Raw genomic sequence first — 25221 nt, forward strand, 5'->3', positions numbered from 1 at the left:
TAATTCCTTTTCCCTGCCTTTTGTCTTCCTAAGATTTGCCAGATCCTATAAGTTTAGCACACACAGTAACTTAGCCCTCCCTAACCATGGTCTACTGCAGTTAAATTCCAGAGGCATTCCCCCTTCCCCTTCCACCATAGTCCTGCTCCAGACTTTTGGCAGCAACTAATAGTTTCTGTTAGTGTAAGTACTGATTTTACTGTCCAGTATCAGCTAGACTATCTAAATTTGGGCCACATCATTGCTTGGTTTTGTTTACTACCTTAAATCAGTCAGCAACAGGCTAGTGTGATGCAGCTTTTTTTCAAAGCCCCATGCCTCCAGCCTTAGCCACAGAAAACAGAACTGAGGTAATTGTTCTGGCCTTGGTGGAACATCAGCCAAACTTCTGCCTCTTTGTTGTTTTTTTTTTCAAGTTTTTATTTAAATTCCAGTTAGTTAACATATAGTGTAACACATTTTAAGAGTAGCATTTAGTGATTCATCACTTAAATATAACACTCAGTGCTCATCACAAGTGCCCTCCTTAATACCCATCACCCATTTAGTCCAGCCCCCCACCCACTTGCCCTCCAGCAACCCTTAGTTTGTCCTCCTTAGTTAAGAGTCTGTTTTATGGTTTGCCTCTCTCTTTGTTTCCCCCTATGTTCATCTGTTTTGTTTCTTAAATTCCACATATGAGTGAAATCATATGGTACTTGCCTTTCTCTGACTGACTTATTTCGCTTAGCATAATATGCTCTAGCTCCATCCACGTCATTCCAATGGCAGGATTTCATTTTTTTGATAGCTGAGTAATATTTCATTTTATATATATATATATATATATATATATATATATATATATATATATATATATATCACGACTTCTTTATCCCTTCCTCAATCAATGGACATTTGGGCTCTTTCCATAATCTGGCTACTCTTTATAATGCTGCTATAACCATCAGAATCCTACAGAACACAGGCAGAAACGTCTTTGACATGGCCGTAGCAACTTCTTACTAGACACGTCTCTGTAGTTGCCTCTTTGAACTTTGCTCACTCCTCACCTCTTATCCCTCCCTTCCTCCCCATTTTGTCTGCCACTCCAGTGATAGATTCCAGGCATCAGAACAGATATCAGTTAAGCATAGCTGCAAACAATTCTGACCCTGACATATAACTGATAGTTGTTAGCCCCAAGTGCTGGCCAGGAGCCTGAATAACAGTCAGAGGGAGGGAGCTGTCACCTCCGCTGACCCACTGTGCACCTTCCAGTTGTCACTCCATTTCAGCTCTTTTGTTCAGAGCTTTGCCTGCCATGTCAAGAGCCAATGCACAGGCCTCATTGCTTTAGTGATCCAACCACACCACTCTCCTGTCTTCTATCTCCAACCCTTACATCAATCCAGCATTTGAGTGGGCCTGATATTCTTTACATTTTTCCTTAGCAATTAAAATAGCAAACACAAGGTGCATGTTAAATTGCATTGTTCCATGGCAGTGAACTTACAATAAAATCAGTATTGTTTGCTGATATAACCTTGTCAAGGGCTCTTTTCTGTTCCAGACATAGAACTGGATGCTTTCTCTTTTTCTATTGTATCTAATCATTGTGATAGACCTATGAGATAGGTTTCCCCCCGCCATTTCACATTTATTTCCCCATTAGGGAAAACCTGAGGCTCAGAGAAGTGAAACAACTTCCCAGAGTCACCCATGTTGTAGGATATGGAGACGGAGCTTGAACCTTGGCTTCTTGAGTATCACATTTTTATTTCTTAAATAGTTTTAGCTATCTTCTCCCTTCTATTTTCTAAGCATTAGCTTTTAGGAGAGCAAAATTATACAAGTCAATATCCTGTCCTCCTTTGACGTCACTGCTTCTAACCAGGCCTGGCTTTGGAGAGGGCTTTTGTGTAGTTTCTACAAAGGGACTTAGGACTTTCCTTTTAGAGTAGGGTGGGGGAGATATCTACTTACATGCATTTGTTCATTTATTCAGGCACAGTGCTATGCAATGGAAAAGAAAAGGATGAAAGGCCATGCATGGTCCCTGCCCTCCAGAGGTTTATGGTGAGGCTGGCATGTAAGCAATCAGTCCCAGTCCAGTGTGACCCATGTCCTGATGGGGGTGAGAATAAATTCCAGTTGGAGCATGGGGCAAGGAGTCTTTTACTCTGCCTTGGGTTCTGAGATAAAATATATATCCATACTGGAAATATATCCATACTGGAAACCTATAATATCTGTGTTTGGGGGCACTTCTTAGCTCTTTCCTCTGTCTTGACTAGAGAGAAAAGACTGCATTCTGCTGGTTTGTTCTAAGGTTTGGAGAAAGAGTGCTTGTAAGGCCTTGCTCAGCCACAGGGCCATCAATTCTCCACTGGGCTAACTATTGCAATGAGTAGCATTTGCATCTGCTCCAGAAGTATTAGAAACAGATTTTTTCTTGCAATAATTGGCTGTGCTGGCCATTATCCACATTTGCTTGTTTGGATTCATTGTGCTTTAGTAATCTACTGTGTTTGGTTTTCATTCTCTGCCTTTCCTGGAGCCTAACTCCCAAGTGATCCAAAAGAGTAATGAGTGGCTACAGGAGAAGAGAGGCTTTCAGGTGAGCATGGCAGAGTTTCATAGAAAGTAAGAGATGATTCTAGAAAACTGGGGGAATGTACAAGGATAAAGAACCTCCCCTTATTGTGCTCTCAGGTTGGGGGTGGATGGATATAAGGAAAGGTGGGAGAAAGCTGCTTAAGGCTGAAGAGCTACTAAGAAATCAACAAGTGCTAAGATTGGTTATGGTCATTTTACAGAGAAAGGGGAAGGGGAGAAGAGGTTGGCCTAGAGAGGGAGGTCAAATTTGTAGTAAAAGCCAGGTGGTGGACCGAAGTTAAGAAGAAATTAAGAGGAAGTACAGTTTGGTAGAAAGATCATAGGCTCAGAAGGCTTAGTGATGTCTCAGATGTGACAGGCTTCAATCTCCCAGATATGATTTTGAATCCTAGCTCTGCCTCAGAGCTGTGGGACCTTTGGCAAGCCACAACCTCTCTGAGTCTTAGTTTTCTTATTTGTAAAATAAAGATAATAATTATGCCCATAGGATTGTTGCAACAATGAAATGAGGCATCCATCTGTTTGGTACATAATGAGTACTCAGTAAGTGGTAGCAGTTGTTTTGCTTTTATAGAAAGTCAAGTACTAGCTACATAATCTTAGGTAAACTTCTCTGAGCCAGTTTTATTAACTGTAAATGGGGACAATGCCTACATTATAGGAAACATTTTTGTGGGTATAAAGTAAGATTAGGTATATAAAACATTTATACAATAATACAATAGAAGTTCAAAAAATGATATTGCTACTGAATGGGCAACAACCTCTCAGGAAATGACAGCTATAGAAGATGGTACGTGTTTACTCTTTTGCATTTTGGAGCCTATGAGAAGCCTCAAGCCACAAATGTAGTTGTCATCAAAGAGCTCAGAGCTGCTTTTTCCACCATCAAACTTTTTCTGACCTTGCCAAACATTGAGAAAGAGGAGGACCATTGTTAAGAGGAAAGGACAAGGAAGGATTTTTAGCCATCCCTCAAAGTCCACCTCAAGTCCTATTCCTTCCATGAAGCCTTCTGACAGTTCTGCCCCAGGGAACTCTACCTTACCTCATTTCTTCTGACATTCAAGGTTGACCCTTTAATGTGGATGCTGAGTTATAGTATTCACACTTGTTTCCCAAATGTATGATTTCATTGTCCAATTTTGTTTTGAGCCCCTGGAGGGCAAGGTCTATGTCATATCACTTGTGAGAGCATAAGGCTTGGCACAAAAGCCCTCAAGAAACACAGCATATTGAAAACATTTCAGTTTAGGTTTCAGAATAGCCCTGAAATTTGGCCATATCATGTTTGTGTGTGTGTGAAAGATGTCACAACTGGGAACTTAAAAAAGAAAATCTCTTTATGTTGTCCTTCTAATGGACTGAACTACATTTTTCTTCACTCAATAAATATTCATTGAATACCAGTTATGTGCAAAGCAATTTACTTGGGCTTTTGCTGAATACAGAGATAAATCCCACCTGGATCTTGATATCAAGTTGCTTCCATTCTAATAAGGGACATAGAGCCACCAAAACAAAGAGCCCTGATTCAAAGTACAAGATGATTAGCGCCTTAGGAGTCAGAGAAAATAATTTGCAGCAGCTTAGGCTTGGAACACTTAAGTTGAATCTGGATAAATGATGTAAATTTAGGCATGTGGGAATAGGGTAAAGGGAATCTGGGGAAAATATGATCAATTGTGAGACACATATATGGAACAACAAGTAATACTGTTTGTGTGGATTGTAGGATCCGTGAAGAGAAATGGTGGAAAGGTAGATCAGAAAGATCAGTTGAAGCCAAGTGGAAGAGGATAGTGACTTCCAGGTTAAAAACGCTTGAGTTTCTTCTGAAGGCAACAGGGAATTATGGAGTCTAAATCTAAATCTATCTGTCAAGAGGTTTTTTCAAGTTGGTTAAGTACATGATCAGAACAGGCTTCTAAAGTACTCCAAAAGCAGCATTTAAAAGTCAGCAGGATGGGTAGTAAGGAGGGCACATATTGCATGGTGCACTGGGTGTTATACACAACTAATGAATCATCGAGCCTTACATCGAAAACCGGGGATGTACTGTGTGGTGACTAACATAATATAATAAAAAATCAATATTAATAAAAAAAATAAATAAAAAATAAATAAAAGTCAGCAGGGAGAGATATAGGTCTCTAGACTTCTTTTTTTTTAATAATAATTTTTTATTATGTTATGTTAGTCACCATACAGTATATCTTGTTTCTGATGTAGTGTTCCATGATTCATTATTTGCATATAAACTTCTATCCTGAACCCATCGGTCTATAAAACACTCCAAGTCCACATTGCACAGGTAGTGAAGTAATCTTGTCAAGGTCACACAGCAAGTTAGTTTTAGTATTAAGACTGGAATCTAGGTCTCTTGACTCCCAGTTATATTACTCTTCCATCTCTGCCTCCTCAGTTTGACATTGTGGTTTTACTGTGGCAAGTTAGAGATAAGACAGAACAACACTGGGGTCTTTCAAACAAGAAATCCCCTTGCTGTGACTTCAGAGTTTGACTTGTAATGAATCATCAATAAAGAGCCTAATGTTTGTTTTCCCAGGCCTTGGGTTGATGTCCATTTGGATTAGGCTGTAAGTTGAAAAGAGATGGGATTCATATTTTAGAGGCATCATCTGGTTCTCTCATCAAGAAAAGCAATTTCCCTAAGATGGACACAGGTTTGGGTAGAAGTGTTTTCTGGCTCTGACTACAGCATACACTTCCTGTCCAACACCCCCTCCACTATCCAGTTGAAATGGAACAGCATTATCACCTCTGGTCATTTTGATCTGCAGCGACCAAGTTAGCACCATGTGGCCTAGTGGTTCCTAACTCTGGCTACACATAGCAACACCTGAGGAACTTTTTTAAAAAAGATTTATTTATTTATTTATTTTAGAGAAAGAGAGTACAGGGGGGAGGGGGAGGGGGAGAGAGAAACTCAAGCAGACTACACGCCCAGCGCAGAGTCCAATGCAGGGCTCCATCTCACAACCCAGAGATCACAACCTGAGCTGAAACCAAGAGTTGGATGCTCACCCAACTGAGCCACTGGAGAGTTTTTAAAAATACCTATACCCAAGTCCTACCCTAATCAATTAAATTAGGATCTCTGGGGATTGGGTCCAGATACTATATGATTTTAATGTTCCCAGTGTATAGCCAGGGTTGAAAACTACTGGTACTTGGGACTACATGGACTCCAGAAATCAGATATACCTGAATCTATTGCCAGTTACCCATGAGGTTACTTCTTATCTCTGTGTCTCTGTTTTCACAACTGTAGAATAGGAATAATACTTTCTACCTTGAAAGGTTATGACCCATGTTAAATGAGAATATAAGCATAAAATACTGAGTATAGTATCCCAATATCCAGAACAGAGCAGTTGTTAAATAAAAGCCAAAATTTTTACCAGTTATATTATTACCATTACTATTATTTTTACCATTTATAATTTTTATATGACCAATAATAACAAAACAGCAGGCACTAGGAAAAACAGTGGATGCAGAAACAAGAGATAGGGGTTTCAACCCTCACTCTATCACTTACCTAACTATGTGACTTGGATTAGTTCATCCTTCTGAACCTCAGTTTTGTTCTCTATGAAATGAAGAAGATAAGACCCATAACTTTTTCCTTCCCAAGCTTATTGTGAACATCAAATAGTTATCTGGAAGAGTGCTTTGAATGGTATAAAGTGTGGTAGAAAAATCGGATGATTATTATTATTATTATTTTGGTCATTTTTTATCTGCAATTCTGTGTACCCAGCCTGGTGCTAAGGAGAATGGCATGTTCAGAAATATGAGATACAGTCTAAATGGGAAGATGGAATTTGTATGTGTATACACAAATAATTCCTCCATTAGAATACTAATCACACTGTATTATCATTATCTCTTTTCAATATCTGTCTTCCTCACCAGAATGGCTGGCTAGCTGGAGGGATTGAAAAAAAAAACCCACAAGGCAATATCTAAATACTTCATGAGTGTTTATATGGATGGAAATCACCTCTATCACCTGAACTGTTCAGAGGAGTGAAATCTGAGCAGTTTTGAGGGATGATTCCAGTACGGATAAGACATGAGAACTGGCGAATATATCCAGCAGGAAGCAAAACAGTGTCTAACACTTACTTACCCCTACTATATGCTAGACACTCTTAATAGGCTCATTTAGTCCTTACAATCACCTGGTGGGGAGAGGTTATTATACCCACTTCCCAGATGAAGACATCAAGGGTCAAAAAGGGGAAATAACTGCCCGGAGTCCAATAGCTTGGAAGTAGCAGAACAAGGCCACAAAATCAGGTCTACCCAGCTCCAAATTTTTGGTACTTTCCACTATACCATACTGGTTCACCTAGAAGAAAGAATCAAGGGCTTGCTTTGATAGGGCAGTTAGGAGACCAGTTTGACTAGAGAGGATCTAGAAGATAAAGTCCAGATTTGCTGCCTGGGATTATAATTTGGCAGCAGCTCATAGAGGGCCTTGAATTTATGTTAAGGAATTTAACTTTATCCTATACATAGCTACTGGATGATCTTTAAGAAGAAAATTGATGTTAAAATACTTAGGGTAAGCCTTTAACAGTATTACATGGATTAAAGTTGATATTTTTTTATATTTACCTTAAAATTTTATTGAAGAGAACTTGAAAATATAAAGACGTACTAAACAAAAAATCAAGAAATATAAAAATCTACTGACAATATTTTTCTCCTCTGTTTTTTTTAGATTTTATTTAAATTCCAGTTACTTAACATACAGTGTAATATTAGTTTCAGGTGTACAATTTAGTGATTCAACACTTACATACTACACCCTGTGCTGATCACAACAAGTGCACTCCTTAATCACCATCACCTATTTACCCACCCCCCCATCCCCTCCCCTCTGGTAACTATCAGTTTGTTCACTATAGTTAAGAGTCTGTTTCTTGGTGTATAACTCACATTTTCTCCCCTATGATCATTTCTTTTGTTTCTCAAATTCCACGTAATAGTAAAATAATGGTATTTACCTTTCTCTGACAGACTTCTTTTGCTTACCGTAGTACTCTGTAGCTCCATTCACATCATTAAAAACAGCAAGATTTTCATTCTTTATTATCGATGAGTAATATATATATATATATATATATATATATATATATATCACATCTTCTTTTCTTCCAAGTTTTTATTTGAATTCCAGTTAGTAAATATACAGCATAAAATTAGTTTTAGGTGTACAATTTACTGATTCAACACTTACATAGGACACCCTCTGCTCATCCCAACAAGTGCATAGTTTAATCCCCATCACCTATTTAACATAATCCCCCACCCACCTCCCCTCTGACAAGCATCATTTGGTCTCTGTAAATTAAGAGTGTGTTTCCTGGTTTTCCTCTCTTTCCCCTCACTCTTATTCAATTGTTTTGTTTCTTAAATTCCACATATGAGTAAAATTATATGGTATTTGTCTTTCTCTGACTGACTTATTTCACTTAGCATAATACTCTCTACCTCCACCCAAGTAGTTGCAAATGGCAAGATTTCATTCCTTTTAATGGCTAATATGCCTCTGTGTGTGTGTGTGTGTGTGTGTGTGTGTGTGTGACGCTCACAACCTCTTCTTTATCCAGTCGTCAGTTGGACATGGGCTGTTTCCATATTTTGGCTACTGTAGATAATGCTGCTATAAACACCAGGGTGCAGGTATCCCTTTGAATTAGTATTTTTCTATTCTTTCAGTAAATACCTAGTGCTGCAATTGCTGGATCATAGTGAAGTTCTATTTTTATCTCCATACTGTTTTCCAGCATGCCTGCACCAGTTAGCATTCCCACCAATAGTGCAAGAGGGCTCCCCTTTCTCCACATCTTCACCAACAACTGTTGTTTCTTGTGTTGTTGATTTTAGCCATTCTGACATACGTGAGTTGGCATCGCATTGTAGGTTTGATTTCCATTTCCCTGATGAGTGATGTTGAGCATCTTTTCATGTGCCTGTTGGCCATCTGGATGTCTTCTTTGAAAAAAATGACTATTCCTGTCTTCTGCCCATTTTTTAACTGGATTATTTGTTTTTGGGGTGTTGAGTTTTATAAGTTCTTTATACACATTGGTTACTAACCCTTAATTGGATATGTCATTTGCAAATATCTTCTCCCATTCTGTAGGTTGCCCTTCAGTTTTGTTGATTGTTTCCTTCACTGTGCAGAAGCTTTTTATCTTGATGAAGTCCCAAACTTTATTTTTGCTTGTGTTTCCCTTGCCTCAGGAGACATATCTAGTAAGAAGTTGCTATGGACAAGGTCAAAGGAGTTTCTGCTTGTGTGCTCCTCTAGAATTTTAATGCTTTCCTGTATCACAAATTTAGGTCTTTATCCATTTTGAATTTATTCTTGTGTATGGTGTAAGAAAAGTGGTCCAGTTTCATTCTTTTGCATGTTGCTGTCCACTTTTCCCAACACCAGTTGCTGAGGAGACTGTCTTTTTCACACTGAATATTCATTCCTGCTTTGTCAAGGATTAACTGACCATAGTTGTGGGTTCATTTCTGGGATTTCTATTCTGTTCCATTGATCTATGTGTCTGTTTTTGTGCCACTACCATACTGTCTTGATCACTACAGATTTGTAATATAAGTTGAAGTCCAGAATCGTGATGCCACCAGCTTGGCTTTTTCTTTTCAAGGCTGCTTGGGCTATTCGGGGGTCTTTTGTGGTTCCATACAAATTTTAGGATTGTTTATTCTAGCTCTGTGAAAAATGCTGTTGTTATTTTCATAGGGATTGCATTAAATGTGTAGATTGCTTTGGGCAATATAGATTTTCCACAACATTTGTTCTTCCAACCCATGAGTGTGGAACATTTTGCCATTTCTTTGTGTCATCTTCAATTTCTTTCTTCAGTGTTTTGTAGTTTTCAGACTACAAAAGTCAGAGTACAGACCTTTTCCTCTTTGGTTAGGTTTCTTCCTAGGCATCTTTTGGGTTTTGGTGCAATCGTAAATGGGATCGATTCCCCAATTTCTCTTTCTTCTGCCTCATTGCTAGTGTATAGAAATGCAACTGACTTCTGTGCATTGATTTTATATCCTGCCACTTTGCTGAATTCCTGTATGAGTTCTAGCAATTTTGGGGTAGAACCTTTAGAGTTTTCTATATAGAGTGCCATGTCATCTGCAAATAGTGAACGTTTCACTTCTTCCTGGCAATTTGGATGCCTTTTATTTCTTTTTGTTGCATGCTTCCTGTGGCTTGGCCTTCCAGTGCTATGTTAAATGACAGTGGTGAGAGTGGACATCCCTTGTCTTGTTCCTGACCATAGAGGAAAAACTCATTTCCCCCCCAGAGAGGATGATATTAGCTATGGGCTTTTCATATATGGCCTTTACTATGTTGAGGTATGTTAGAGGGTCCCTCTAAGCCTACTTTGTTGAGGGTTTTTATCATGAATGGATGTTGTACATTGTCACATGCTTTTTCTGCATCTATTGAAAGGATCATATGGTTCTTTTCCTTTTATTAATGTGGTATATCACGTAGATTGTTGAATATTGAGCCACCCTTGCAGCCCAGGAATAGATCCCAGTTGATCCTGATGAATGGTTCTTTTAATGTACTATTGGATTTGGTTTGCTAGCATTTTATTGAGAATTTTTGCATCCATGTTCATGAGGGATATTGGCCCCTCGTTCTCTTTTTTTTTTTTTTTTAATGGAGTCTTTATCTGGTTTTGGTATCAGGGTAATGCTGGCCTCATAGAATGAATTTAGAAGTTTTCCTTCCATTTCTGGTTTTTATTTTTTTTTTTTTGGAATAGTTTGAGAATAGGTATTAACTGTTCTTTAAATGTTTGGTAGAATTCCCCTGTGAAACCATCTGGCCCTGGACTTGCACTTGTTGGGAGATTTTTGATTACTGATTCACTTTCTTTGCTGGTTATCAGTTTGTTGAAGCTTTCTATTTCTTCCTGTTTCAGTTTTGGTCATTTGTATGTTTCTAGGAATGTATCCACTTCTTCCAGGTTGTCCAATTTGCTGGCATGTGTTTTTTCATAATATTCTAATTGCTTGTATTTCCGTGGTGTTGGTAGTTGTTTCTCCTTTCTCATTTGTGATTTTATTTGTTTGGGTCCTTTCTATTTTCTTTTTTTTTTTTTTGTAAGTCTGGCTAGAGGTTTATCAATTTTGTTAATTTTTTCAAAGAACCAGCTCCTGCTTTCATTGGTCTGTTTTTTGGGGTATTTGTAGGTTCTATTTCATTTCTTTCTGCTTTAGTCTTCATTATTTCCTTTCTTCTGCAGGCTCTAGGCTTTGTTTGTTGTTCTTTCTCTAGCTCCTTTAGTTATAAGGTTAGGTAGTTAATTGAGATTTTTCTTACCTCTTGAGCTAGGCCTATATTCCTATATCTGCTTCCCTCTTAGGACCAATTTTGTCGCATCCCAAAGGTTTTGGACCATCATGTTTTCATTTTCAGTTCATTTCTATTTCATTTCATTTCATTTGTTTCCATGTATGTTTTATTTTTTTAATACAATTATTTTTTTATTATATTATGTTAGTCACCATACAGTACATCCCTGGTTTTTGATGTAAAGTCCATGTATGTTTTAATTTATTCTTTGATTTCCTGGTTGACCCATTCTTTGTTAAGTAAAATGTTGTTTAACCTCCATGTGGTCTTTCCAAATTTTTCTTGTGGTTGACTTCAAGTTTCATAGCCTTGTGGTCAGAAAAGATGTATGGCGTGATCTCAGTCTTTGTGTACTTGTTGAAGCCTGATTTGTGACCTTGTATGTGATCTATTTTGGAGAATGTCCCATGTGTACTGGAAAAGAATGCATATTATGCTGTTTTAGGATGGAATATTCTGAATATATCTCTTAAATCCATCTGGCCTAGGGTGTCATTCAAAGCCATTGTTTTCTTGTTGATATTCTGCTTAGATGAGGTGTACATTGATGTAAGTGGGAGTGTTCTATTCCCCTATTATAGTATTACTCTCTGTTTGTTATTAATTGTTTTATGTATTTCGGTGCTCCCACGTTGTGCGCGTAAATATTTACAGTTGTTAGATCTTCTTGTTGGATTACCCCCTTTATTATGATATAGTGCCTTTCTCCGTCTCTTGTTACAGTCTTTGGTTTAAGTCTAGTTTGTTCAATACAAGTATTGCTATTTTGGCTTTCTTTTAACATCCTTTTGCAAGATAAAATTTTCTCCATCCCCTCCTTTTCAATCTGCAGGTGTCTTTTGATCTAAAATGAGTCTCTTGTAGGCAGCATATAGATGGATTTATTATTTTATCCATTCAAATACCTTATGTCTTTTAATTGGAGCATTTAGTTCATCTACATTCAGAGTAATTAGTGATAGATATGTATTTAATGCCATTTCATTATTTGTTTTGTTGTTGTTTCTGGAGATGTTTTCTGTTCCTTTTTTGTCCCTGTCAGTTCTGGTTTTTCCTTTCCACTCAAAGAGTCCCCTTTAATATTTCCTGTAGAGATGTTTTAGTGGTCACAAACTCCTTTATTTTTTTGTTTTCTGGGAAACTCCTTATCTCCCCTTCTATTCTGAATGGACAACCCTGCCAGACAGAGTATTCTTGGCTGCAGATTGTTCCCATTTAGCACCTTGAATACATCATGCCACTCCCTTCTGTCTTGCCATGTTTCTGTTGAGAAATCTGTAGCTGGCCTTGTGGGTCTTCCCTGTAAGTTAGGGACTTCTTTTGTCTTTCTGCTTTGAGATTTTTTCTATATCATTACATTTTGAAAATTTAACTGTAGTATGTTTGTTGTTGGCCTGATGTTGTTGATTTTGGTGTGAGTTTTCTGTGTATCCTGAATCTGAGTAACTGTTTCCTTCTGCAGATAGGGAAGTTTTTAGCTATGACTTGTTCAAGTTAATTTTCTGCCCCCTTTTCTCTCTCTTCTTCTGGGACTGCTAAAATACGAATGTTATTACATTTGATGGAGTCACTGAGTTCCCTAAGTCTATTCTTGTGTTCCATAATTCCTCTTTCTTTCTTTTGTTCAGCTTCATTATTTTCCATTATTTTGTCCTCTATATCACTTATTCATTTGTCTGCTTTTTCTAGCCTTGTGTTAATTCCATCAAGTCTGTTTCCAATTTCAGTTGTTGCATTTTTCATTTCTGACTGATTCTTTTTTTAAATTAATAATATTTTTTATTATGTTAGTCATCTTACAGTGCATCCCTAGTTTTTGATGTAAAGTTCCATGATTCATTACTTGCATATAACACCCAGTGCACCATGCAATATGTGTCCTTGACTGATTCTTTTTTAACTCTTTTGTCTCTGTGGTAAGGGCCTCCCTGAAGTCTTCCATTCTTTTCTCAAGCCCAGCAAGTATCCTTATGATTATTGCTTTAAATTCTCCATCAGGCATGTTATTTATATCTGTTTCAATTGGATCGCTGGCTGTGACCTAATCTTATTGTTTCATTTGGGATAAATCTCCCTGTCTTCACATTTTTTTCTAAGTCTCTATCTTCTCTGTGTTAGAAAAGCCAGTCATATTTCCTGCTCCTGCGAGTAACGGCTTTATGAAGAAGAGGTCATACAGTATCCATGGCCTGGAGCTTCAGGGAGTGTCACTGGTGTATGCTGCATGTGCTCTGCTGTTGTGTTTTGCTGCCCTATCCTTCAGGCCAATCATCCTCAGAGGTTATCCTTGCCTGCAGTGGGCAGTGTTTGGTTCTTGTTCAACATGTGGTGAGTTTTAACTCTGTGAACTCTGGTCTGCTTGTGAAATGAGAGCTAATACTTATTACACTAGAAGTGAAGCACTGCAGAGCTTTCTGGTCAGAAGATGTGGTGTGGGCAGGGGTTTCTTTGGTCTTCTACAGAAGGGACCCACCGCACTGTGACTGATGCAGGCTTGACTGAGAGGGGCAGTACCACCAGAGAGCAGTGGTATGGGATCTGGTGTAAGCAGACTAGGTGTCTTGTGTTGGTGCTGTAGTGCTTCTTGCAGGTGGCTCTTTGTTTATGCTGAGGGGCTTGGGCAGGGGGAATGGTGCCAGCTAGCTTGTTCCTGGAGTGCCCACTGCCTCTCAGAGAAGCACTCCAAGAAGAGCAAATAATCTCCCTGCCATCTGTCCCAGGCATTTTTCAGATTGCCGTTTCCACACTGTCTGACTCCGGGTTGTATACTGCCTTCTCTTCAGGAGCAGCACAGTGCTCTTTGGGCTCTATCCCCACAAAGCCTGCTGACTTTATTTTCTTTTTAAGAGCAAGAGCCATATTTTATTCATCTTTGCACCCTCTAGGACACCTAGCACAGTGCCTGGAGAAAATGGAGTTAAGTGTTTTTTGAATAAACTCTGTTTCCATATTGGGGTTTCTCTAGGTTCTTCAATTCAGATCATTTACATAAGTTTCTCCAAAGGGATCTCTATGGGAAGTCATTGACTTCCTCATTTCCAGATAACTTTTTTAGGTAATAGCATTAATGAAAATTGTGAAAAGAAAAAGGGATCTATGCACAATACCACAGTATTTTGTCCAAAGTATGTATAACTACCCTGTGGCAAGGTGCTCATCAAGAAACATCAATTGGTGAGACAGTTCTTCCTTGTGTGGACTGTCCAACATATTGACCTATCCTTTCAAATGCCAGCAGGTCTGTCAATCATTTTGGCAAATCAAAAAGGCCAGTATAGTTAATTTTTCAAAATATTAGCCACAAATACATCTTCCAAATTAGAAATAAAAGTTCATTAAGTGCTTATTTGTTTGTTTTTTTTTTAATTTTTTAATTTAAATTCAAGTTAGTTAACATATTCTGTATTATTAGTTTCAGAGGTAGATTTTAGTGATTCATCAGTTGCATGTAATACCAAGTGCTAATTACTTCAAGCCTGCTGACTTTTAAAACTCTAGGGTTTAGGAATGTGGTGTGGGCAGGGGCCTGTGCTGGTCTTCTTGGAAAGGGGCCCATCATGCTGGGATTGAGGTGAGCTTGACAGAGAAGAGCAGTTGTGCCGGAGCGCATGAGTGTGGGACATGGTGTAAGCAAGTTAGGCAGCCAGTGTAAGGGCAGAGCTGCCCTCTGTAGGTGGCTCTGTGTTTGTGTTGAGCGGCAGGGGAGGAAAGTAGCACCAGCCAACTCCTTTGTCCCCAAAGAGGCATCTCCCTGAACCCTGCCTTTCAGGGTGGTGTTCCAGGAAGAGCGAATAATCTCCCCTCTGTGCGCCCCAGGTGTTCTTCAGATCACTATTTCCATGCTGTCTGTCCCTTGGTTGTTTGCCTGCTTTCTCTCCAAGAGTAGGGAAGCTCCCTCAGGGCTCTTTCATAGTCAAGCATGCCAAACTTTAAAACAGCAGTCTTTAAACCTACCCTTGCCGATTTATGAAAATCAGCTTCTCATTTTCCTAGCCGGTGGCTTTGGGGGTGCATTCCCCTGTGTGCTCCTCTCTCTCTTGCCTTTCTCCACGCTCATGGCTCCTTCCCTTCTGCAGCACCCATGATCCATTTCTCCCCCAAACCATGTGTCCACACTTCCTACCTTCTTTGATGTGGCTTCTTCTGTCCCTTTAGTTGTGGGGTTTGTTCAGTCAGTCTTCAGGTTGATTTCTGGAGTATTTAGAATAATTTGATAATTATCTAGCTGTGTTTGAGGGACAAAATGAGTCTAGAGTCCTACACCACCATCTTAGCTCCATTCCCCCCATCCCTGCTAACAACCTTGAATAGTTACGCATATGCCTATTGCCATGTGTTCATCAGGCCATGAGTACTTTTTGTGGATTTTTTCCACTTAAATGCATATATTTTTTTGACCTGGCCCAAATCCTTGTCAGTTCATGTGTAATATGTATTGGTTAAGTACTTGTACAAAATGGTTTGCTTAGTCTTTGTAGTTAGGCCCAAGTTTCTGCTATGAAGAAGAATGTTTTTGTGCAAATTGTTTTTCCTATTTTTTGGCAGTTAATTCCCTTGGGCCTGTTCCCCAAAATGGAATACACTGGATCAACAAGTATGAACTATCTCATATGTATGATTTTGCATTTCATCAACATTTTTCCAGAATTCTTTATGGCTATGTAGATAGAATAAGCCCAGTGTACAGTGCTACCAGCAATGTGTAAGTGCATCAGTGTCACTCCTGCTAAAACTCCTGTTAAATTCATTTCATAAAAAATTACATATATTTGTTTTATATTGACTGATCTGGAAACCAGAGACATAGAAGCAGGGATGTAAGTTAGAGGACTGCTATGATCGTCAATGTCTAAGTAAAAAGGGCCTGAGTTTTGGTAATTATGAATTTAACAAATTCAAATTCATCATCAGATATTGACTAAATACCTACTATGTGCCAGGCTCATACTAAACATGTTAGTACCTAATTAAAATTTTAATCTCTCGTAAGATCATGTATTATTGGTCTTCATTATGTAGATGACGTAACTAAGATTTGGCAAATTGATATGACATACCCTAGGTCACACAAATAGAAATTCTAGAGCTAGGTTTCAAACATAGACTTTCTGAAGGATTAAGTTGCTGGAAGAATTACCAAAAAAAAAAATGGAAAAGAAATCCAGAGTTGTTAGTGACCAAAAATAAGTGGACATTAAGGGAGGTAGTCCAGATAACTCCAATATTGGGTGCCTGTTCATGAACAGTGTTCCATTTGGCTAACCATTCGACCTCTTGGTGTTGTTTTCTCTTTCAGGAGACTCTGACAGTTTCAGCAAAGTGCGGCCTCCAGGAGAAAAGCCTACCATCGTCCGTCCCCCAGTGAGGCCTCCAGACCCTCCGTGCCGGGCAGCTACTCCCCAAAAGCCAGAACCAAAGCCAGATATTGTGGTTAGCAATGCAGGGGAAATCCCCTCATCTGTGTAAGTAGAGTTTTTCCTCGACCTTGACCTAAGGCTCATCTTAGGCCACCAGGAGTACTTTCAGGATTACCATATGGTTGTGAAGGGTATACAGTGTCCAACCTCAGGGTATCATTCACTTCATAGTCTAGGGAAATGTCACAGACAAGCCCTGTTTGGAGTGTTCCACTCAGCACCCAAGGCTGAGAGATTTCACTAATGCTGCTCTAATTTCTATAGGGTGATAAAATTACTTTCTGTTTTCATGCTCCCTTGGCTCTGGAAATTATTCATAGTTTCTTATTATTGCTATTGTTTTTCAAAGAAATTTAATGAACAGATTTGTTCATTGTACTTGTGACTTCAGGCTTTTTTTTTTTTAATCACTGGTGTGACTTTTTTTAATCTTCCAAAATGACTCAGATTCTCCAGAGAGCCTCTTGCAGGGTAAGAACTGAGCTGATGGCCAGCAGGTTTTCCTGAGGTGGGACTGGAAGCCAAGGAACCAGGTATAAAGTAGTAAAGGCAGGGCCACAGCGGCTCTCAAGGACCAGCCTTGTATGGTCACAACTAGCCTGACTGGTCTCTCTTCAGCCAGTGCTTAGGACCCCTCTCATATACTGCCTCCTAATATTCCTTTTCCTTGCCTCTCTTGCTTTCCATCCTTGTAAAATGGGGGAAATACGAAAGACAAAGCTTCTATCATGTTGATTAAGTAGCTAAGTGTATTTACGAAAATGTCAAAAATTTATGCAAGCTAGGGAAAACCCTTCAATTGGTGGCCTGTCTGGTTTATACTTTATGTCTTGACCATTGTCTATTGGTTCTCATACATATTCCAGAGCAACTCATGGGACTTGATTGACTTCTCTTTGCAGGGTGGCTTCCAGGACCAGGTTCTTTGAAACAGCTTCCCGAAAAACAGGAAGGTAAGACACGTAGGTGACAGAAGAGAAACCAAGTTACTTTTTAATAAATGGATTGTGAACATCACAGCTCCTCTCTTACATTCTCTTTTTCTGTTTCTATACAGCTCCATCTCTGTCTCTCTGTTTGTCCCTTTCTCTCCCCTAGTTCTGTTTCTTTGTCTCCTGGTCTCTCACCATATACATCTGTTTTTGTTTCTGTACATATATTTCTCCATCTTTGTTATTCTATTTGTCTCTCTCATACTCTGTTTCTTTCCCTGTGTCTTTGTCATTCTCAGTCTCTTTCTGTCTCTCTTTGTGTTTTTCTGCTTATATCTCTGTTTCTGTCTTTGTCTCTCTGTCTCCCTGTTTGTTTTACTCTTTTTCTGTCTCTCTTTCTCCCATCTCTCTCTCTCTTTGCCTGTCTCTGTATCTGTTGTATCTTTGAGTCTCCCACTGTGTTTTTCAACCTCCTTCTCTTTTCTGCTTCTCTCTCTCTCTCTCTCTCTCACACACACACACACACACACTCTCACACACAGTACTCACATGCTAAGTAATATTGCAAAACACATGACATTCAATGTAGGTCTTATTTTTTGGTTAGTTTACTTATTTAGACTCTATTATATTCTAAAAGGGCAGCTGATAGAAATATATAGAATACAACACTCTAACATAAACAGCCTTAGAATAAGCATAGGTAAACATTAGGTGGTATGATATAAATCACCCGGAAACAGTTGAGGGAACAAAAACACAAACAGATTCTTGCTTTCCACTCTAGACCCACTAAAACAGAATCTCCAAGACTGGGGCCTAGGAATCTATTTTTGTTTGTTTGTTTTATTTCCTTCCTTCCTACCTTCCTTCCAGTTAATTTGTTTTTAAAGCTTCTAAGGTATTGGTACAAATTGTCCAAAGCCTGGCATTTGGGACCCTTTAGACTAGAATACCTAAAGAAATGGTTGCTTACCCTTTAGGGACTCTTTTGTGAGTTTGCTCCATGTTGCTTTTTAGAGAGTTTGAAATTGTGCTTCCTGATGGGTGATAAGAGCATAACTCTTCTAGGTGGTCAGTTAAAAGAACAATGTGAATTTACCAGCAGTGGAGCTAGAGTAAGTCTAACATCACCTAGTCAAAACTGTGAGACCTAACTCACCAGGACGTGATCCTGCAGAGCAAGTCACCCTAGTTCTGCTTGGCAGTCAGCCATTAGACCAGGTCCAATTCTCCTTAGACAATAATTTGCTATTTATTCCACCATAACAGATAAAAATGAAGTCAAGCTCCCAGATTTCTCTTACCAATACAATACAGTTTTTGCCTAGGAAGTTTTTTAAATCAGGCTTAGTCAAATATCCCTCTTGAGAAAAAAAAAATGAAAGAGAGAGACAGAGAGACTCATTAATACTCTTAATATAGTACCCACCTGTGAGCAGGACCACTTCCCATTTCCTGGTGATACTTCCTCCCTCCCTAGAATAAACCATATGAGAAATAAGTTCCAAGATAATGGAATGAAGTAAACTAGAGTTAACAGAATGAACTGGTTGTATTGATAGGAAGCTCTTTTAGAGGAAGTGATATCCAAGTTGGGGCTTAAAAATGAGTAGAAATACACCAAAAAATATGAGGAATTCATCTGTAGCCTTGGACAGGGAACCAATGTATTGAGAGAGAATATGTAAGAGGCATGAACAAAGTCCAATAGAATCTTTAAGGCAGGCCGACTTCTAATAGGGAAACTATAGCCAAACTGATGTTGAGAGTATGGAAGACTGGTAACTGCTGTCTGAGCTTTGTCACCTACTGCTCGGGGAATTCTTGGACCAACACACAAAATGCGGGTGCTATAGCCAAACCAGGCACTTCAGGCTAGAGCACCACTCTACTTATCCTATGTTTGGCTATAGATTTAATCCCATTCCTTACCCCAGATTCCATCTTGACAGGAGTATGGGCAAGATTTAAGTGGATACACCTGTCTTCCAGTGTGTCATGAGCCATAAAACCATACAGGCTCCTCCCAATTAGTATCCACATAGAAAAAAACACCACTTCTGTCTATCCCACCTTGTAACCACCTTGTAACCACCACTTACATCAGTACATCTACATGCTGGCCACTGGTCAAGATCCTCAGACTAGCCACATCAGTACCACCTATAGACATTGTTGGCAAGCTCTTCTCTCATCTCTGATAAAAATAATGATCTGCTTAACTTTTGTTCTTCTCCTTTTTGCTTCCCATTTGTATCTGACTATAGCCTAACATATGAATCACTTCACTTCCTCATTCTTCTCTCTTCCACAACCAATAAAAAAATTAAAACTTAAATGAAAATGAGAAGCGGTCCATCAAGAAGAGAAAGAAGGGGAAGATCATTCAGCAAGGCAGAACAGCTTATGCAAGACAGGTTCAGTAAGGGATTATTGTTTCACCTTGGCTACAATGTGGGGGTGAAAAGAGGGAAGCTTACCTGGAAGTGAAGCCAGAAGGATAGACTGGGGCCAGATTATAAAGACCTTCAATGGCATACTGAGGAATTTGGTCTTTATACTGTAGTACATGGGGAATCATGGAACTTTTAAGTATGACAATGCATATTCTGAAATGACTGAGTTGTAAAAAAAAAAAACACAACAATGATACCTCATTCTTTTAGTAATGGGGAAGATAGATGGGAGAGTAAAGACTGGAGACAGAGACCAGTTAGGAGGCTAATCATCATGGCAACAGTTGATGAGGCCCTAACTGATGGCATTGCCAGTGAAATGCAATAGAAGGACAGATTTGAGATAGACACAATGAGACCTGAGTGACTTTTCAAACATGGAGCATTGGATGGGCACCTGGGTGGCTGAGTCGGTTAAGTATCTGCTTTGTCTCAGGTCATGAGCCCAGGATCCTGGGATCAAGTACCACATTGGGCTCCCTGCTCAGTCTGCATCTCCCTTTCCCTCTGCCCTCCCCACCACTTGTGCTCTTGGTATCTCTGTTTCTCTCTCACAAATAAATAAATAAAATCTTTAAAGAAAAAAACATGGAGCATTGGAGAAGGAGTAAGAGGGAAAAAAGTCTAACTTGGAAAATTAAGTGGATGGTAACAACAATTAATCATGGAAGAATAGGTTTTGTGGGAAAGTTGCTGTCCTCAATTTTGGACACAGTGTTTTTGAAGACCCTGTGGGATATCCAGATAGAAATGCCCAGTGCGGGTTGAGAGGAAGATGGTGGTGGAATAGGAGAACCCTAGGCTTGCTTCATCTAATGAACACAACTAGATAACTAAAAATCATCCTAAATATCCCAGAAATATACATGAAGACTGTCAGAAAAAAACTCCTCAAATAAAGGGAGAGAAGAGGCCATATTGAAGAATATAGGAAGTGTGGAGAGGGGACTTAGGGGAGAGAGGGATCTCAGGTGCTGTGGAGGGGAGAGAGCTATGGTTGCAGAGACGGGCAAGAGAGAAACCAGCACACAGAAGAATGCACGAGGAGAACACTTCCCTAAAGCCATTGGCTTGGAAAATGAGAGTGGTTAAATTTCCTGAATTCTTGAACCTGGGGGGTTTAAAGCATGGAGTTTTAAAGGAGAATGGGTTTGGCTGAGATAGAGGCCTGGAGGCACTGTGCTGCTCCTGGAAAGAAAGCAGGCAAACAACCCAGGGACAGACACCATGGAAAAAGTGATCTGAAAAACACCTGCAGAACACAGGGGAGACTGTTCAGTCTTCTCAGAGCGCATCTCTGAGAGACAGTGTTCATGGAGATACATCCAGGAACAGAGGAGCTGGCTGGTGCCATTTCATGCCACATCCCTCAGCATAAACACAAAGCCACCTGCAGGAAGCACAACAAACAAAGCCTAGAGACAGGAGAAGGAAGGAAATAATGAAGACTAAAGCAGAAAGAAATGAAATAGAACCTACGAATACCCCAAAAAACAGACCAATGAAAGCAGGAGCTGGTTCTTTGAAAAAATTAACAAAATTGATAAACCTCTAGCCAGACTTACAAAAAAAAAGAAAATAGAAAGGACCCAAACAAATAAAATCACAAATGAGAAAGGAGAAACAACTACCAACACCACGGAAATACAAGCAATTAGAATATTATGAAAAAACACATGCCAGCAAATTGGACAACCTGGAAGAAGTGGATACATTCCTAGAAACATACAAATGACCAAAACTGAAACAGGAAGAAATAGAAAGCTTCAACAAACTGATAACCAGCAAAGAAAGTGAATCAGTAATCAAAAATCTCCCAACAAGTACAAGTCCAGGGCCAGATGGTTTCACAGGGGAATTCTACCAAACATTTAAAGAACAGTTAATACCTATTCTCAAACTATTCCAAAAAAAAAATAAAATAAAAACCAGAAATGGAAGGAAAACTTCTAAATTCATTCTATGAGGCCAGCATTACCCTGATACCAAAACCAGATAAAGACTCCATTAAAAAAAAAAAAAAGAGAACGAGGGGCCAATATCCCTCATGAACATGGATGCAAAAATTCTCAATAAAATGCTAGCAAACCAAATCCAATAGTACATTAAAAGAACCATTCATCAGGATCAACTGGGATCTATTCCTGGGCTGCAAGGGTGGCTCAATATTCAACAATCTACGTGATATACCACATTAATAAAAGGAAAAGAACCATATGATCCTTTCAATAGATGCAGAAAAAGCATGTGACAATGTACAACATCCATTCATGATAAAAACCCTCAACAAAGTAGGCTTAGAGGGACCCTCTAACATACCTCAACATAGTAAAGGCCATATATGAAAAGCCCATAGCTAATATCATCCTCTCTGGGGGGGAAATGAGTTTTTCCTCTATGGTCAGGAACAAGACAAGGGATGTCCACTCTCACCACTGTCATTTAACATAGCACTGGAAGGCCAAGCCACAGGAAGCATGCAACAAAAAGAAATAAAAGGCATCCAAATTGCCAGGAAGAAGTGAAACGTTCACTATTTGCAGATGACATGGCACTCTATATAGAAAACTCTAAAGGTTCTACCCCAAAATTGCTAGAACTCATACAGGAATTCAGCAAAGTGGCAGGATATAAAATCAATGCACAGAAGTCAGTTGCATTTCTATACACTAGCAATGAGGCAGAAGAAAGAGAAATTGGGGAATCGATCCCATTTACGATTGCACCAAAACCCAAAAGATGCCTAGGAAGAAACCTAACCAAAGAGGAAAAGGTCTGTACTCTGACTTTTGTAGTCTGAAAACTACAAAACACTGAAGAAAGAAATTGAAGATGACACAAAGAAATGGCAAAATGTTCCACACTCATGGGTTGGAAGAACAAATGTTGTGGAAAATCTATATTGCCCAAAGCAATCTACACATTTAATGCAATCCCTATGAAAATAACAACAGCATTTTTCACAGAGCTAGAATAAACAATCCTAAAATTTGTATGGAACCACAAAAGACCCCCGAATAGCCCAAGCAGCCTTGAAAAGAAAAAGCCAAGCTGGTGGCATCACGATTCTGGACTTCAACTTATATTACAAATCTGTAGTGATCAAGACAGTATGGTAGTGGCACAAAAACAGACACATAGATCAATGGAACAGAATAGAAATCCCAGAAATGAACCCACAACTATGGTCAGTTAATCCTTGACAAAGCAGGAATGAATATTCAGTGTGAAAAAGACAGTCTCCTCAGCAACTGGTGTTGGGAAAAGTGGACAGCAACATGCAAAAGAATGAAACTGGACCACTTTTCTTACACCATACACAAGAATAAATTCAAAATGGATAAAGACCTAAATTTGTGATACAGGAAAGCATTAAAATTCTAGAGGAGCACACAAGCAGAAACTCCTTTGACCTTGTCCATAGCAACTTCTTACTAGATATGTCTCCTGAGGCAAGGGAAACACAAGCAAAAATAAAGTTTGGGACTTCATCAAGATAAAAAGCTTCTGCACAGTGAAGGAAACAATCAACAAAACTGAAGGGCAACCTACAGAATGGGAGAAGATATTTGCAAATGACATATCCAATTAAGGGTTAGTAACCAATGTGTATAAAGAACTTATAAAACTCAACACCCCAAAAACAAATAATCCAGTTAAAAAATGGGCAGAAGACAGGAATAGTCATTTTTTTCAAAGAAGACATCCAGATGGCCAACAGGCACATGAAAAGATGCTCAACATCACTCATCAGGGAAATGGAAATCAAACCTACAATGCGATGCCAACTCACGTATGTCAGAATGGCTAAAATCAACAACACAAGAAACAACAGTTGTTGGTGAAGATGTGGAGAAAGGGGAGCCCTCTTGCACTATTGGTGGGAATGCTAACTGGTGCAGGCATGCTGGAAAACAGTATGGAGATAAAAATAGAACTTCACTATGATCCAGCAATTGCAGCACTAGGTATTTACTGAAAGAATAGAAAAATACTAATTCAAAGGGATACCTGCACCCTGGTGTTTATAGCAGCATTATCTACAGTAGCCAAAATATGGAAACAGCCCATGTCCAACTGACGACTGGATAAAGAAGAGGTTGTGAGCGTCACACACACACACACACACACACACACACACACACACACAGAGGCATATTAGCCATTAAAAGGAATGAAATCTTGCCATTTGCAACTACTTGGGTGGAGGTAGAGAGTATTATGCTAAGTGAAATAAGTCAGTCAGAGAAAGACAAATACCATATAATTTTACTCATATGTGGAATTTAAGAAACAAAACAAATGAGCAAAGGGGAAAAAATGGAGAGAGAGAGACAAACCAAGTAACACAATCTTAATTATAGAGAACAAACATGTTTACTAGAAGAGAGGGGGTTGGGGGTGGGGTTAATATGTGGTGGGCATAAGGAGGGCACTTGTGATCGGCACAGGGCATTGTATGGAAGTGTCGAATTACTCTATTGTACGCCTGAAACTATTATTACACTGTATGTTCACTAACTGGAATTTAAATAAAACTTAAATAAGGGAGGAAATGTCCAGTAGGTAACTGCAACTTTGAATAGTAGTTGGGGTTGAACCCACAGAGATTTAAGGGTAGAACTGTTGAGTACTGCCACTGTGCAACTCCATGGGGCATTTACATTTACCACAATATTAATAGTGGCCCTTTGGTGGATTCTCAGTATTTCGTGGTGATTTAAACCATGAATAGAAATAAGATCACTCAGGAAGTGAGTATAAATAGACTTAGGAAAGAAGTAAAAAAACAATGCTATGGAAATAGCCCTGGGACCAGCTATTTTCTGGGATGTTCTGGGAACACTCTACAGGGCTTCATTCTTTAGGATTATCTCTTTCCTCCAGCTCTTCCCAGACAAGACTAATATAGTACTGATAGTACTATATATAGTACTATATATAGTAGTATATTCAGTACAATATAGTACTGAAGCACATCAAGAAGCTGGAGAAAGCTGGTTTGATCCCTAAGGCAAAGGATGATTCACGTTTTGCATGACATTTGCCCTTCCACCTTGCCCTTCTCCCTATGAGAGATAATCACAGAATATAGTCTTTGGGCCAATTTCTCTGAGCTCCACTAGCCTCCCATAGTCTAACACTCAAAGGATTGTTCTGACACCTGAGATATTTCTTTGTATCTCGGTTACGGGGCTTTCTAAATCTGCCAGAGAGGTAGCCCAACTTATAAGCATAGATCTAGATGTTTTGAAACATTTGGATGGAATAATTTCCCTTTTTTCTTTTTTTTTAAAGATTTTATTTATTTATTTGAGAGAGAGAGATAGCGAGAGATAGAGCATGAGCAAGGGAGAGAGGAAGAAGCAGGCTCCCTGCTCAGCTGAGCA

The 25221-nt window shown here is 39.1% G+C and overlaps 1 protein-coding gene across 7 annotated transcripts in view; it reads left to right on the forward strand.

Annotated features, from left to right (window-relative positions):
* OPHN1 (oligophrenin 1) overlaps positions 1-25221 on the forward strand; it is a 521428-nt gene that overhangs the window by 486507 nt on the left and 9700 nt on the right. For all 7 annotated transcript variants that reach the window (XM_045795443.2, XM_045795441.2, XM_045795445.2 and 4 more), the window contains 2 exons: positions 16320-16485; positions 17343-17393. In XM_045795443.2, the coding sequence (XP_045651399.1) occupies positions 16320-16485; positions 17343-17393 (217 nt within the window). The remainder of the gene's footprint in view (positions 1-16319; positions 16486-17342; positions 17394-25221) is intronic.

This window comes from Ursus americanus, chromosome X (genome assembly GCF_024610735.1).
Source record: "Ursus americanus isolate L20-20 chromosome X, mUrsAme1.1.p, whole genome shotgun sequence".
Classification (NCBI taxonomy): domain Eukaryota; kingdom Metazoa; phylum Chordata; class Mammalia; order Carnivora; family Ursidae; genus Ursus; species Ursus americanus.